The sequence below is a fragment of the Phoca vitulina genome, unplaced genomic scaffold, assembly GCF_004348235.1.
Source record: "Phoca vitulina isolate PV1807 unplaced genomic scaffold, GSC_HSeal_1.0 scaffold46, whole genome shotgun sequence".
Classification (NCBI taxonomy): domain Eukaryota; kingdom Metazoa; phylum Chordata; class Mammalia; order Carnivora; family Phocidae; genus Phoca; species Phoca vitulina.
Window position 1 is genome coordinate 8,333,573 of NW_022589749.1, and position 14,031 is coordinate 8,347,603.

The window sequence follows — 14,031 nt, forward strand, 5'->3', positions numbered from 1 at the left end:
AATGACCTGCAATCATACTCCTAAGGGAGGTAGTAGAAAACATCGCTGTTCAGACAGAACCAGGTGGAACTATGCTGGAGATCTGGGTGAGGGGTAGAGGTTTACGAGCAGCCTGCTACTTACATTCTCTTTCCCTTTGTTACTTGTCCTAGATTATTACCTATTACTTTCAAGGTTGTCTTGACATCCCAAATGCCCTTTTATCCTGGGCTCCCTTTTTAAAAATAGTTTTATTGATACAGAATTCACATACTATACAATTCACAGATTTAAAGTTTTTTAACTTGTATTTCCCTAACTATTAATGATGTTGAGCACCTTTTCATGAGCTTTTCAACCATTTGTATATCTTCTTTGGCAAATTATCTATTCAAATCCTTTGCCCATTTTTAATTAGGTTATCTTTTTATTATTACATTACAAGATCTGGGCTACTTTTGAAATTGAGGTGTTGTCAGATAAAAGTGAGATTCTTAGAATGTATGTAATGTTGATGTTAACCTGATGCTAGACATTAGCTCAGCAGTGTTTCTTGATGCCAAAATGTCAGGAACACCTACTAAATTCATCTAGGAACTTTTCCAGTGTTATGGTGTAACCTGATACAAAAAAATTACAACATAAATGTGCAATTCAAAAAGGAAGAAAAATACAATAAATATATGAAAAGATGTTCAAACTCCCAAGGAATCAACGCAACAAAAAAGGACATCTAATAATACAATTTTCTACCTATCAGGTTGGCAAAAATTTTAAAGATTGATCATATATGTTACTTGAAAGGACTCCCCTACACTTCTGGTGGGAATGTAAGTTGGCTCATCCTTTAAGACAGCAATTTGGTAGTCAGTATGTATGCAAATTTAAAATTTGGTAAGCCTTTGACCCAGTGATTTCATTTCTAGGACTCTGTGTTAAGTGTATAAGATGGCCCCCAGTGATCCCCACCTCCTGGTACTTATGCCCTCATATAATCCCCTGCCCTTGAGTGTGGGCTTAATTTACAGAGTCACTTCTAACAAAGAAAATGGCAGAAGTGATGAAATGTCAGTTCTGAGATTAGATTATAAAAAGACTTTGGTTCCATTTGTGAATTCTCTCTCTCAATCAGTCATCTCAATCAATTCTCTCTCTTTCTGATTACCAGTGGCCACGTTGTAAGGACAATCAGATAATCCACAGAGAGGCCTGTGTGGTGAGGAACTGAGGCCTACCAGCAACCAGACTAGTGAGCTTGGAAGTCGGTCATCTGAGGGCTCCCCACAGCCATGTCTGTGAGTTTGGGAGTGAACCCCCCCCCGCAAGTCCAGCCTTCAGATGAGACCACAGCCCTGGCTGACAGCTTGACTCCAGTTTCATGAGACACCTTGAGCCGGATGCACCCAGTTAAGCCACACTTATAACTATGAAGTAATCAATATCTGGTTTCTTAAAGCTCTGAGTTTGGGGGAAATTTGTTCCACAGAAATAGGCAACTAATACACTTTTTTTTTTTATGGCAAAAAGCTGGAAACAACCTACTTTTTCACTAATAGGACAATGGGTAACTAAATTATGGTTCAGTCATACAGTGAAAAATTATGTAATCATTAAAAACAATAAGATTGATTTAAGTGAACTGACACAGAAACTTAAAAAATCAAGTTGCCAAATAATAACAGTAGGACATTTTCTTTGAAAAAATTAGTTATAAGTATGTATCTAATAAGTAATATAAATTTGAGAGGGGGGAAGAAGAAAGAGAAAGAAAGATATCCATAGCTATAAGGAGAGGGTGAGTTACAGAGAGATTGGCTATATAGAGAAGAAGATCTACAAGGATATACACCAAATTGCTGATTGATGTTACCTCTGCAAAGTGGGATAGAGGGGACAGGTAAAGGAGAAAAACTTTTCATTTTTTATCTTTGTACTCCTCTATAAATTCTAGATGTATTACAAGGAGCATGTATTGCTTGTTTAATTTAAAGAACAATAAGGATAAAATATCCTTTGGCTCACAAAGTAATTAATGTTTAATGCTACAGCTTAACTAAAAAATTGGTGCACTTTTCTGACAAATGCACTTTTCTGACAAATGCACATTCTCTAAAGAAAAAATGCAAACACTTGGGATAAAATCAGTTTACATAAAAACATTAACGTTTCCTTGTGTTGTGTGTTTTAAGACTCAGACAGAAGGCAATATATAAATGCAAAGTATAATTAGGTAATATATTTTTCTCTTGGTATCACTTGATGTAGAAAGGCACTAATGGGATATTTTTAGAATTTTCTTGCCACTAAATCATTATTGCTACCATTAAGCAATTATATTATCTACTATTATCTTTTTCACAGTTTCCTCTTGACCTTGTAAGGGGATTTCTCCAAGTCAAATGTTAGCTTTTTAAAAAAATATAACTGATTTCAAATTTTAATTAAGGGCATTAACTCTTTACTCTGTGCCCACATTATATTTAGAAAAAAAATAAATACCAGAGAACTCATTACCTTGGTTGAATAATTAGTGTATTAGAACACGTATTCTTTTCAAAAATAACTTGCAAGGGCTGACTTTCTTGAAAACACACATTATGAGTTCTTCTAATACCTTAAAAAGAATAAAGCAATCTGTTAATAATTTTAAATGCAACATGAACTATTTAAAAAGTCTACGTTTCACAGCCACGTTAAAATAATAAAATTAAAGAAACATTTCCTATCTGGCAGGTGCCCGTAGCTTGAAGGAGCAGAATTCCTTTATGAAATGTGTTTATTGCCCCCTAGTGGACAGCATGCAACATGCCATATCCTTGGACCAATCAGGCAGTAGAGCTCCCAAGTTCTTTTGAAATACAAGTTATTTCTTAAATTGTGGGTAAAATAGTGATTGCCCACTCTAGTTCATGTGCCTATCATTCTCTTTCACTACCTTTCATCCAGGTTTGATATTTCTGGGTTTCTGGGAATTCTGGAAGTATGAGCCAGCAACGGTAGTATGCATTTTACACACATTACCTATGATCTTCACAACAGCCCTGTGGGGTAGGCACTTAGTCTCAGAAGAGGAACCTGTAGCCCAGTGAGGCTGACTGACTTTTCAAGGTGATGCTATTTTAATAAGTATAGGGAGAATGTGAACCTAAGTTGGAATACAGAGCCCATGTAATGAAATCCAAATGGGCTGTAACTTTCTACAGCCCCATAATGTTGTGGTGAGAATCAGAAGGACTCACTAGAAACAACATTTCTCATCTAACTTGGATTTTTTTTCTTTTAGGGAGGAGGGGGAGAGGGAGAGAGAGAATCCCAAGCAGGCTCCATGCCCAGCCCATGAGCCCGACACAAGGCTCGATCCCGTGACCCCAAGATCACGACCTGTGCTGAAATCAAGAGTCGGACACCTAACCAACTGAGCCACCCAGGTACCCCTGGGGTTTTTTTTAATACAAAATTAATAATGGCAACATTTATTAATTTCATATTTACAGACCACCTACTATGCACAAAGCTGCATTAGTTAGCTTTTGCTGGAGAACAAACCACTCCAAAACTTAGTGGCTCAAAATAACAAACATTTATTATTTCTCACAATTCAGCTGAGTAGTTCTGGTTTCAGCTGGCTTAGCTGTGGCTGGACATCTTGGATGGCTTCACTTTCATGTTTAGGGCCCAGTGGGACAACTGGCATGGCTGAGACTGCTGGGACGGCTGAGGCCTCCCACCACATGGTCTTAATCCTCCAGAAGTCTACTGTGCAGCACTTGTTCTCATGCTGAGGGAAGGGTTCCTGCTTTCACAGGGGAAGCTGCCAGGCCTCTTAAGGCCTAGGCTTGCAACTCACACAATATCACTTCTATTTAATTGATAAAGCAAGCCCAAGGCCAGCCAAGATTCCAGCTGGGGAAACAGACTCCAGCTTTCGAAGGGTGGGAAGCAGCAAATAATTTGTGAGCACTTGTCTGGTAATCTACTACACAGGAACAATTTCAGGAGCTAGGGATTAGCAAAGCACAAATCAGACAAAAATCTCTCTCCTCATAGAGCTTACCTTCTAGGGAAGGGAGACAGACGATAAGAAAATAAATAAGTAAAATAATTGATAGGTCACATCGTGGTAAGGGCCACAGGAAAAAAGTAAAGCAGAATGGGCATTAGGGGTGCCAGTCATGGTAGATAGCAATTTTAAATAGAGGGGTCAAGGAAGACCTCATGGAAACGAAGCCATCGGAGTAAAGACCTGGAGGAGGAGAAAGAGCAAAGCAACATGCTATCTGGAGAAGGAGCTTGCTAGGCAGAGGGCTCCCAACCCATGTAGGACCTTATTGGCCACTGTAAGATCTCTGGCTTTTACCCTGGGTAAATGGGGAGGGCTTGGGGGGAGGCGTTGAGAGAATTTTGAGCACTGGAGTGACATATCCAACCTATTTCATCTTTGCACTCATCCGTACATCTTAGATGTACTACAAAGAGCATGGCACTGCAAGGAATTACTGTGATTTCTATTTTGGGAAGACACAAAGCTTGAAAGTTGGCATAATTTACCCTATTTTAAAAACTATTTCCAAGTTACTTTTGGAGCAACAGGTATTAGATGCTTATGGTCTAAAGTTCAAAAGATACCAAAGAATAGTCAGTGAAAAGTAAGTCACCCCCAACCCCTGACTCCTGCCACCCCCCTACCCTCCACAGAGGGGACCACTGTTAGCAGTTTCTTAGGTATTCTGAGAAAGAGCCTTGGCATATGCAGCACGATCATACCTCTAGAACATACCTCTAAATATTTCACTCAAGTGAATACTGGCATGGCCAAAGATGTCCAAGCAGAGAAATGTCTAATTTCCTTGTCATTCCTGATGCTCCTTTTCTTGCCACTTGCTTCCTTCTCCTTTTTCCTTATCGACAAGTGCTAAACACTTTCAGCCTATACCTTTGCTCCCACTGCTTGCTCCTCATAGAATGCCTTCCCATTTCCACCTCCTGGAAACTCACCTAGTCACTCACCTAGTCACTAACCACCAAGCCTTTCCTCTTCACCTTTCTCTCCTCTGAATCTCTGGCCCAAAGAACATCTACTGTACCCTTTCTATTTTATCTTATTTTTTTAAGTAGGCTCCACGTTGGGCATGGAGCTCACATGGAGTTTGAACTCACGACCCTGAGATCAAGACCTGAGCAGAGATCAAGAGTCAGACACTTAACTGACTGAGCCACCCAGGCCCCCCCCCCCCCCCGCACTGTACCCTTTTTAAAGCATGTACCTCTTCACTGCAGTTTTTCTAGTCTTCTAGTTTAATAACAATTTTCCTTGATAGGATACAAATGGGATAAACATTTAGAAGTCCTGTTTTCTCCCTGGGTCATTTATTAACCTTATCTTGTGCTGCACAAAGTACTGGACCATAATGCAATAAGGAGTTTTGTATTAGAATGGACTTCCTTCATGGAGAAAAATCTTACTACTAAGAACAACAACTGGGGCGTTTGGGTGGCTCAGTCAGTTAAGCGTCCAACTTGATCTCAGCTCAGGTCTTGATCTCAAGGTTGTGAGTTCAAGCCCCGCACTGGGCTCCACGCTGGGAGTGAAGCCTACTTAAGAAGAAAAAAAAAAGATAACAACAACAACAACAGCTGAACTAAAGCAAATGCTTAGTCACATGTTTGGCTTAAATTCTGGCATAAGCTCCTTAATATCTCACAGACCCGTGACAACAGCTTGGGGCCCAGCAGCCAGGCCAACGATCATTCTGAGTAGTAGTGTCTCATCCCATCTGCTCCTGGCCATGGGATTCCTGATGCTAGTTCTACTTGCCACTTCATAAGCTCAATTTGGAACTTCCCTCAGTGGGTCCAGAGAACTCTTTCAAACCTGAAGAAGTACAGCTAAGGAACAACCATTATTTTGGAGATGTTACATTTGTAGAGTTTAGAATTTCAGAGGTCAGTGATACTTCAAAAATCTTGTAAGTTATTTAAATGGGACCCAATCCCTATAAGTTCACTGTTAAGCAAGTTTAAAGTCATTAGTACATCGGTAGAATGCCCTTTGACAAAAATTTGAAACCTTGAAGTGGGATTCCAGCCCTCTTGATATCACTTCATTAATACATGCATATGAATCAAAGTTTTATTTTCACTCAGTATCCCAGTGCACTCCTCTTCTCTTATGGAAGCCCCTCTCTGCTGGAGGCCTGTCTCTTTGAGCCAGGACAGAATACATTAGCATGTGGTGTGTATCAGAGAGTGTGCTTCAGGAACTCACAGACTCATTTTTAGCAATTCTAAGGCCAGTGCAAAGAAAGAATGGAGAATTGGTGGAATTATTAATAAAATAAACATTTCAGGTAAATCTTGGTTCTCGATGATACAAATCCTTGTTTCCTGTTAGCAGATGCGAAATAATTCAAGAAATCACTGTTCTGGAAACTTTTCAAGGTTAGATTTAGAGAAGTTAGTCTTTTTTAGTAGCTCATGTTTTTTCAATTGTTTTCTATCAATGAAGAGAGCCAAATTTACATCACTGTCCTTAATTCCTTCCCAAATCCCAAACATGTATTTCTAACAGCTTATGGGCTATCTCTACCCAGGTGATTTTTCTCAACTAAATCTGAACAGTGTTTCCCCACCAGATTACAGATATAAAATCGCAAGCATAATTGCTGTGTGCATGCAGTTTTGGAAACTATAACTACTCCAGTTACCTAGCAGCATCCATGTTCTCCGGTCTCCTTCCTTCCTGAATTGGCCCTTCCCCCTTTCATAGCAGCCATGAGGTTGGAGGGGGGACGGACTCTACTTCCAGCATCACTGATAGGCCCTCATTGGTACAAACCAAGTGTGATCTTATCCCCCCGCAATTAAATTTGGACCAGATATGGCACTTAGAGATGGGAATGCCCTGGCCACTAGGACTGATTTAGGTTGGTCCAGTCAGAGCAAAGTCTAGCACTTTTGTTCACTGGATACGTAAGGCAAGGCTCTCTCTCCCCCTGGATGTGAAAGAGGAAATATTTAGCCCCGGCTGCTGCTACAAGCCGCCTGAGCACTGAAAGTTTGTAAGAGAAGCCTTAGGATAAAACACATGGAGGAAAGTAGAGCTGAGTGAATTTTAAAAAGGAAAGGAGCGCCTGGCGGGCTCAGTTAAGCGTCTGTCTTGGGCTCAGGTCATGATCCCGGGGTCCTGGGATCGAGCCCCGCATCGGGCTCCCTGCTTCTCCCTCTCCCTCTGCCCCTCTACCTACTTGTGCGCACACTCTCTCTCTCTCTCAAATAAATAAATAAAATCTTAAAAAAAAAAAAAAGAAAGAAAAGAAAAGGAAGGAGGAAAAGAAGCAGTAGCTGCTACAGCCTCGATCGAACCACGCCTGTGACCTAATTTTGAACTTTTTTCATTTACAAGAGCCAATATTCCTCATTATTAAAGTCAGTTTGAGTTGGATTTTCCATGTGTTTTTTTTTTTCCCTGTTAGTTGCAACTTAAGGCATCCTAACTCACAGCTTTCCTACAAAAGCTATTAAAAATCAACCGATTACAAACATGGATTAGACATTACTCTAATTTAAGCTACTTGAGAGATTCTTAAGAAACTGAAGGGGCGCCTGGGTGGCTCAGTCGTTAAATGTCTGCCTTCGGCTCAGGTCGTGATCACAGGGTCCTGGCAGCATCGGGCTCCCTGCTTGGTGGGAAGCCTGCTTCTCCCTCTCCCTCTGCAGCTCCCCCTGCTTGTGCTCGCTCTCTCTGTCAAATAAATAAATAAATTTTTTAAAAAAGAAAGAAAGAAACTGAAAAGTTGGTTGTTTGAAATCTAGCTGGAAATAAGGGATGAGGGTCATTGTAATAACAGCAATCATCGAGGAGGTAGTACTCCCTCCGCGTCAGACACCACGCTATGTGCTTCACACTGTGATCCTGCTTCACGTTCACAACAACCCCGGAACACGAGCGTAGGTAAGATTATCCCCATTTACAGAAAAGAAAATGACAGTACAGACAACTGATGAGAGAAAAACTCTCTAAAGGCCTGATATACAAGGGAGGCCATCTTAGATTTCTTCCTAAATTCACATGACTGTACATAAACTTTGTTCAAACCAAAAGCCTGATTTATGGCCTGCCATGCATGCAATGTACATCTGCTTTGTGATGAGTAGCCTAAAGGAAAGCCATCTTGTCCTTGAGGCATCTCAGTCAATGCTCCTGCTCCCTGCATTCCTTTACAATGAAACTCGTGATGCCTGCCTACATACTAATCTATAATCTTTTCAGCTTTTACAAGATGTAAAAATGTATATAACCCTGTAAAAACTGTTTATCCTCTGGAACACTTTCTTCCCTGTGAAAAGTGTGTTTCCCGGGCAGTTGTCCTAACTTGAACTCGAATAAAACTCTCTTACTTTCTGAGATTCTACAAGGTTTGTTCAATTTGCGTTGACAAAGCTTATGTACTTGCACAAAGCTAATAAGAAGTATAGAAGAATCCACACCCATGTCTGTGATGTCAAGGCATGCTGTGCTTTTAATCATGCTCTTTACGTGATTCTGCTATTATGTGAACTAAAATTCAAAGGGGGAAAATCACATTAAATCATTGATATTTTGCAGGGAAAAAATTAAAGAATATAATACAAATAGGAGCTTAAAATATTAAGATAATTGTCAGGCAAAGTAACAGATAAAAGATAATTGTAACACTATGATAACCTTCCAGAAGACCATTCCACTACAAAAAAAGATTTGGACTAATATCACAAGCACGAGTTTTAAAGCATACAATTCTACCTGCTAACTTCAAATAAAATAACAGCAATCATAAAAATTATAACTAGAGCTAACACTTAGAGAAGGTGCCAGGCATTCTTTTAAACACTGTGGAACTCTAACTTCCTATAACTCATTGAATCCTCACAAAAACCCAAGAATGCTGGGACTAACATGATCCCCATTTTACATTTAAGGCAAATGAGGCACACAGATGTAAAATAATTTGTCCAAAGTATCAGCAAGGAAAGGGCAGAGCAGGATTCTGCCCCAAACTTTGTGGCCTCCAGAATCCATGTTCTTAATCACTGTGCTAGAGATACTTAAGCATGTAAATGTCCTGTGAGTAAAACATTTGAATATCTACCCTGCAAGGCTGTGAGGCAGGAAATCTGTTTTACAGCTTGGTGTGACAGAGAGAATGTATAAAGGTTTTGGCTCCTACTACTGGGGCTCGACTCAAAGCCAGGCTCAGTGACTTACTAGTTTTGTGACCCTGGGCCAGTTACCACGCTTCTTACTATCTGCCTCCCAGAGGACTTTCAATACAAGCTGGCACTATTCCTTTCTGTTCTTACCAAAGAACACTGTTTCCAAGGCACTCTTACAGAATATCATCAAGCAGCCAGTTAATTTTAGAACCACCTATTGTTTGAATTCAAGTGGACATTAAAAAAAAAATTGGTTTGTATGCAGGCAAAGCTTGTGCCGCTGACAAGTTGGAAAAGGAAAAATACCAATCACTTCATAATACTTCTACAGAGACAAGTAAGATAATACTTTTCAAGTACTTACAACGGCTCTACCACAAAACCAAATTCTAAGCAGTAATGCAATGAGAAGTCTTAATATGCAGTTTGAATATTCTAAACATAAAAAATATTAACAAAAAAACCACAATACTTTAAACTAGTTTTAACGAGACCTACCATGTCTGCAGAAGAACTGAATGACGACTTTGCACAGATCGGAACTGGTGAATATTTTGCACTTCTCTACATTTCTTTCAAGGGAATTCAGACATCTAAAGATGGGCAGAATTGACTGTAACACAAATACAACATAGAACAGCAGATACTTAATATGGTTGTTCTATTAGTTTAAATGAACTAACAAAAGAAGAGCATATATATTCATAAGTGAATATATTTGCCTTGCATTGCCTTTTTAAAATATTTTTAAATTTTTATTTCTGTTTTGAACTATGTAACTATGTGATGTCAACTTTAAAAATAAAATGGCCAATATTCATTTTTTTCTGGGTTGAAAAGGTATTTTCCCCTTCTTTTAACACTTTGTTTTTTTCTCTTTTTAAATTTAAATTCAATTAACATATAATGTAATATTAGTTTCAGAGGTAGAGTTTAGTGATTCCTCAGTTGCATGTAACACCCAGTGCTCATTACATCAAGTGCCCTCCTCAATGCCCATTACCCAGTTACCCCAACCCCCCCCAGCCACCTCTCCTCCAGCAACCCTCAGTTTGTTTCCTATATTAAGAGTCTCCTGGGGTGCCTGAGTGGTTCAGTCGGTTGAGCGTCTGCCTTCAGCTCAGGTCATGATCCCGGAGTCCTGGGATAGAGCCCCACGTCAGGCTCCCCACTCAGCGTGGAGTCTGCTTCTCCCTCTACCCCTCACCCCGCTCATGCTCTCTCTCTCTCTCAAATAATAAATAAAATCTTTGAAAAAAAAAAAAGAGTCCCTTATGGTTTGTCTCCCTCTCTGGTTTCATCTTCTTGTATTTTTCCCTCCCTTCCCCTGTGATCCTCTCTTTTGTTAAATTCTTAAGAATTTAAGAATTTAAATTCCACATATGAGTGGATTCTATAATTGTCTTTCCCTGACTTATTTCACTTAGCATAATACCTTCTAGTTCCATCCATGTCATTGCAAATGGTAAGATTTCATTTTTGACGGCTGAGTAATGTGTGTGTGTGTGTGTGTGTGTGTGTACACACACACACCATATCTTTACCCATTCATCTGTTGATGGACATCTGGGCTCTTTCCATAGTTTGGCTATTGTGGACATTGCTGCTATAAACATTGGGGTGTCCTGCATGCCTTTTTAACCATGTATTAAATGCAGAATAGATGACATGTACTATGTAATAAATATTTCTACACTACAAGAGAAAACCAGGGCCACTTATATTTACCTTCATTCCCAATTTGCAATTTAAATTTGATGTTGTCGAATCATTCTCATTTACTTTCACTGAGGTTGACCATTGATAATGTTGAAAAAACACAGGAGAGAAGAGGACACATCCATATGCTGATCGACAAGAATTCACAGATCTTAAAGCAAGCTGAAAAATAAGAGATATTAAGGAAAAAATCAACTTTCTCTAAATGATTAATTCAAAAAATTCTATTATGTTTAACACTGCAATTAAATGTGTTCAAATAAGGCTATCGGATGATAACTGCATTATATGGACTACATTATAAATATGAATTATTATAGATACTAAATGGGTAGCATCATACACTGTATATTGAATTTGCATACATATACATACATGGATACACATCTGTATTGAATACATACAGGTATTAACTCTAAAGTCTTGCAGGTTGAAATTGTAAAGTTGTGAATGCCTTTAACTTTTATGCACAAAGTGACAGAAGGCAATGTAAGAGGGGGCAAAAAGATAGCAGCAGAATGGCAATCTCTTGCCTCATCTAAAGCGAGAAACCGTCGGACAGCTCCAGCCAACTACTTCCACTTGGGAATGCTGGCCCCAAACTGTCAGATCTTCTAAGCTTTTAAGAGAAGCAAGAAACTCAGATCTTTATATGGACTCTCCCAATTTTTAAGCTTAGAAAATTATTTCATTAAAAAACAAAACACAGTGCATTCCCACAAAACACTTCTGCAAGCCATATCTAGCCTCTTGACCACCAGTTTGCAATTTCTGGTTTAAATCTCTTGTGTTTCTCTGCATGACTTTTATAATATGCTCTCAATGTATTCAGATATATAAAATAAAGATGAACAGTGAAAGGGATAATTACAATTTCTGGGTTTCCTAGTTAACATTCAATCTGGGCTGGGGTCTTTAAACATCTTCTTTCGCCTTAATAGATGATATATTTGTTAATTTTCTTACTTACACCTTTTTCAGATGGGTCTAGCCACAGCTCGTCACTGATTCGTGATAGAGCTTGGATTGCTTTCCCAAATACTACAGAGAAAAAGAAAGGTACTGCTTACATTCTTTCCTCAAACAATAAATACAAATCATAGGACTACTTCAGCATTCACAGGACTCAAGTTTTAATGCATAAAGAACAGTGTTTTATAGACTAATGCTAAAAATTGCTTTAAATACATAATAATACTCTTGACAAAATGCTAGACACACAGTAAGAGCTCAATAAATTTACAGCGTGTGCAAAATGATAAAATGCACACTCTTCCTTTCTGTATATTTGCATGGGGCAACTGTGGAAAGCCAATTTCCATACTAATGTATTTTTAGATTTGGTTTAAATAAATATATTACCCCCCCCCCCAAAAAAAGAAGTGTGAAAACAGAGCATGGAGGGATTTGAAGGGATTTAATAACTTCAGGGGTGGCAAGGTCAAAACAAGTCACGAGAGAGAAATTAGAGGCATTCAAGATGCATCTCTGATATTTGAGGGTAGCATGCAAGATGCCAGATCTTCCCACCAAACACACTCAGATGCCCTGTAAGGAAGAGAGGCTAGGCTGGGTGACCTATTTGTCTAATCTGATATGACACTGTTAATATTCTAAAGAATTATGAGTAAGTACAAAATGTGGCAAACACATAGAGGATATTATGCGAGGCCCATGTGGTTATTATGCGAGGCCCACGTTGGGCTCCATGCTCAGCATGAACTCTGCCCCTCTCTTTTTCTCCCTTCCCCAACTTGTGCTCTCTCTCTCTCAGATAGATAGATAGATGATAAATAAATAAATAAATAAATAAATAAATAAATAAAGTGGATGACCACACCAATCCATAGAACAGTAGAAAAAAGAAAAAATTCCAGGACATAAAATCAGATTATAATGCTTAAGAATCAGAAGTGTGTGCATTGGGGGTGCCGGCCTGAAACTGAGATGGGATGATGGGGGGGTGGGGGGAGATGGAGGCATTTCTCCCTTTTTACCACTTCACATTCAACACTTTCTCCTGGAGCTGCCTGACGCAGACCTTTCACTCATCCGATGCCTAGTTTCTGAGCACCCACTACGTTCCGAGCACAACCCACTGTGATGGGGGTAGAGCAATGAACAGGACAGGAACAGCTCCTGCCCTCACAGTGCCTTGCGTACAGTCCAGGAGGAAAAGCAAAAACAATCATACAAATAGTTGTTTATTGAGAACCGAGCTATACACTGCGAGAGAACTTCTAGAACGCTGAGAACCTGTAACCGCTGGGAGCTTGTGCTTCCCTTTCCTGTTCTTTACCACCGTTCCATGGATGGCCTCAACCCAGGGGAAGCTAACCATGACACAAGACGCCATTCTACGATCACTTCCGGGTTACAATCTGTAGGAAACCGTTCTTTTCTTAAAGAGAGACATCCCCAAGGAACTTAACGTTTAAGTACATTCTCGTCTATTATTGAGCTCTTTACATGCATCTGTTTCATTCCTACAACAAGCCCTGTGACGAAAATGCTGTTATTATTCTCATTTTTACAGATGAGGAAACTGAGCCCCACAGTGATTCAGTGGTTTGTCCCAGGTCATACATCGAAAAATGGTAGAATCTGAATAAAAACCAGGTCGATGCTTTCCTCGTGGCACTAAAATACTTTTTACTGTCTAAGCATCATTTTTTTCCCCCAACTCCTCCTCACGCAGTCCTTATCATTCCGAGTTTGAGGCCCACATTCCCAATCTCTGTTCCAATGGTGCAGTTTCATGTCATGGACACCGAGGCCAATGAATACTATGCATACATAAATGCAGATGGGCCCTCTTCCTCCCCTCGGAAGCTACTAGGAGCCTGGGTGGGTGGCGGCTGTTCAGGGCCAGGCCTTGTGTCGCCATACCCTGCGCATAAAGGACAATGGGGAAATCGCCCCCATGAATCTTAGTCTTTCTCTTTCTCTCTCTTCTTTTTTTTTTTTTTTTTTTGCTTTCCCTTTTCTAATTAGGAATGCAAGAAAAGTCGCTCCACCTTTCACCTGACTGCCGCTCATCCCGCACTTCAGCATGGCCGCGAGCCCTAACAAGCCGCGCTCCAAGGCGCGCCTCGGCTCGACGGCCCCAGATGCCCGGATGTCGCCCGCTCTTTTCGAAGC

The 14,031-nt window shown here is 39.9% G+C and overlaps 1 protein-coding gene across 1 annotated transcript in view; it reads right to left on the reverse strand.

The window, feature by feature from the left end:
* The window catches only part of RAD9B (RAD9 checkpoint clamp component B), a 38,098-nt gene extending 24,079 nt beyond the window's left edge, over positions 1–14,019 (reverse strand). The window contains exons 1-5 of the mRNA XM_032431334.1: positions 13,908–14,019; positions 11,861–11,931; positions 10,900–11,052; positions 9,670–9,784; positions 2,494–2,593 (exon numbers count right to left, since the gene is read on the reverse strand). Coding sequence (XP_032287225.1) covers positions 2,494–2,593; positions 9,670–9,784; positions 10,900–11,052; positions 11,861–11,931; positions 13,908–13,944 — 476 coding nt within the window. The 5' untranslated portion in view covers positions 13,945–14,019. The remainder of the gene's footprint in view (positions 1–2,493; positions 2,594–9,669; positions 9,785–10,899; positions 11,053–11,860; positions 11,932–13,907) is intronic.
* Between the last annotated feature and the right edge of the window lie 12 nt (positions 14,020–14,031).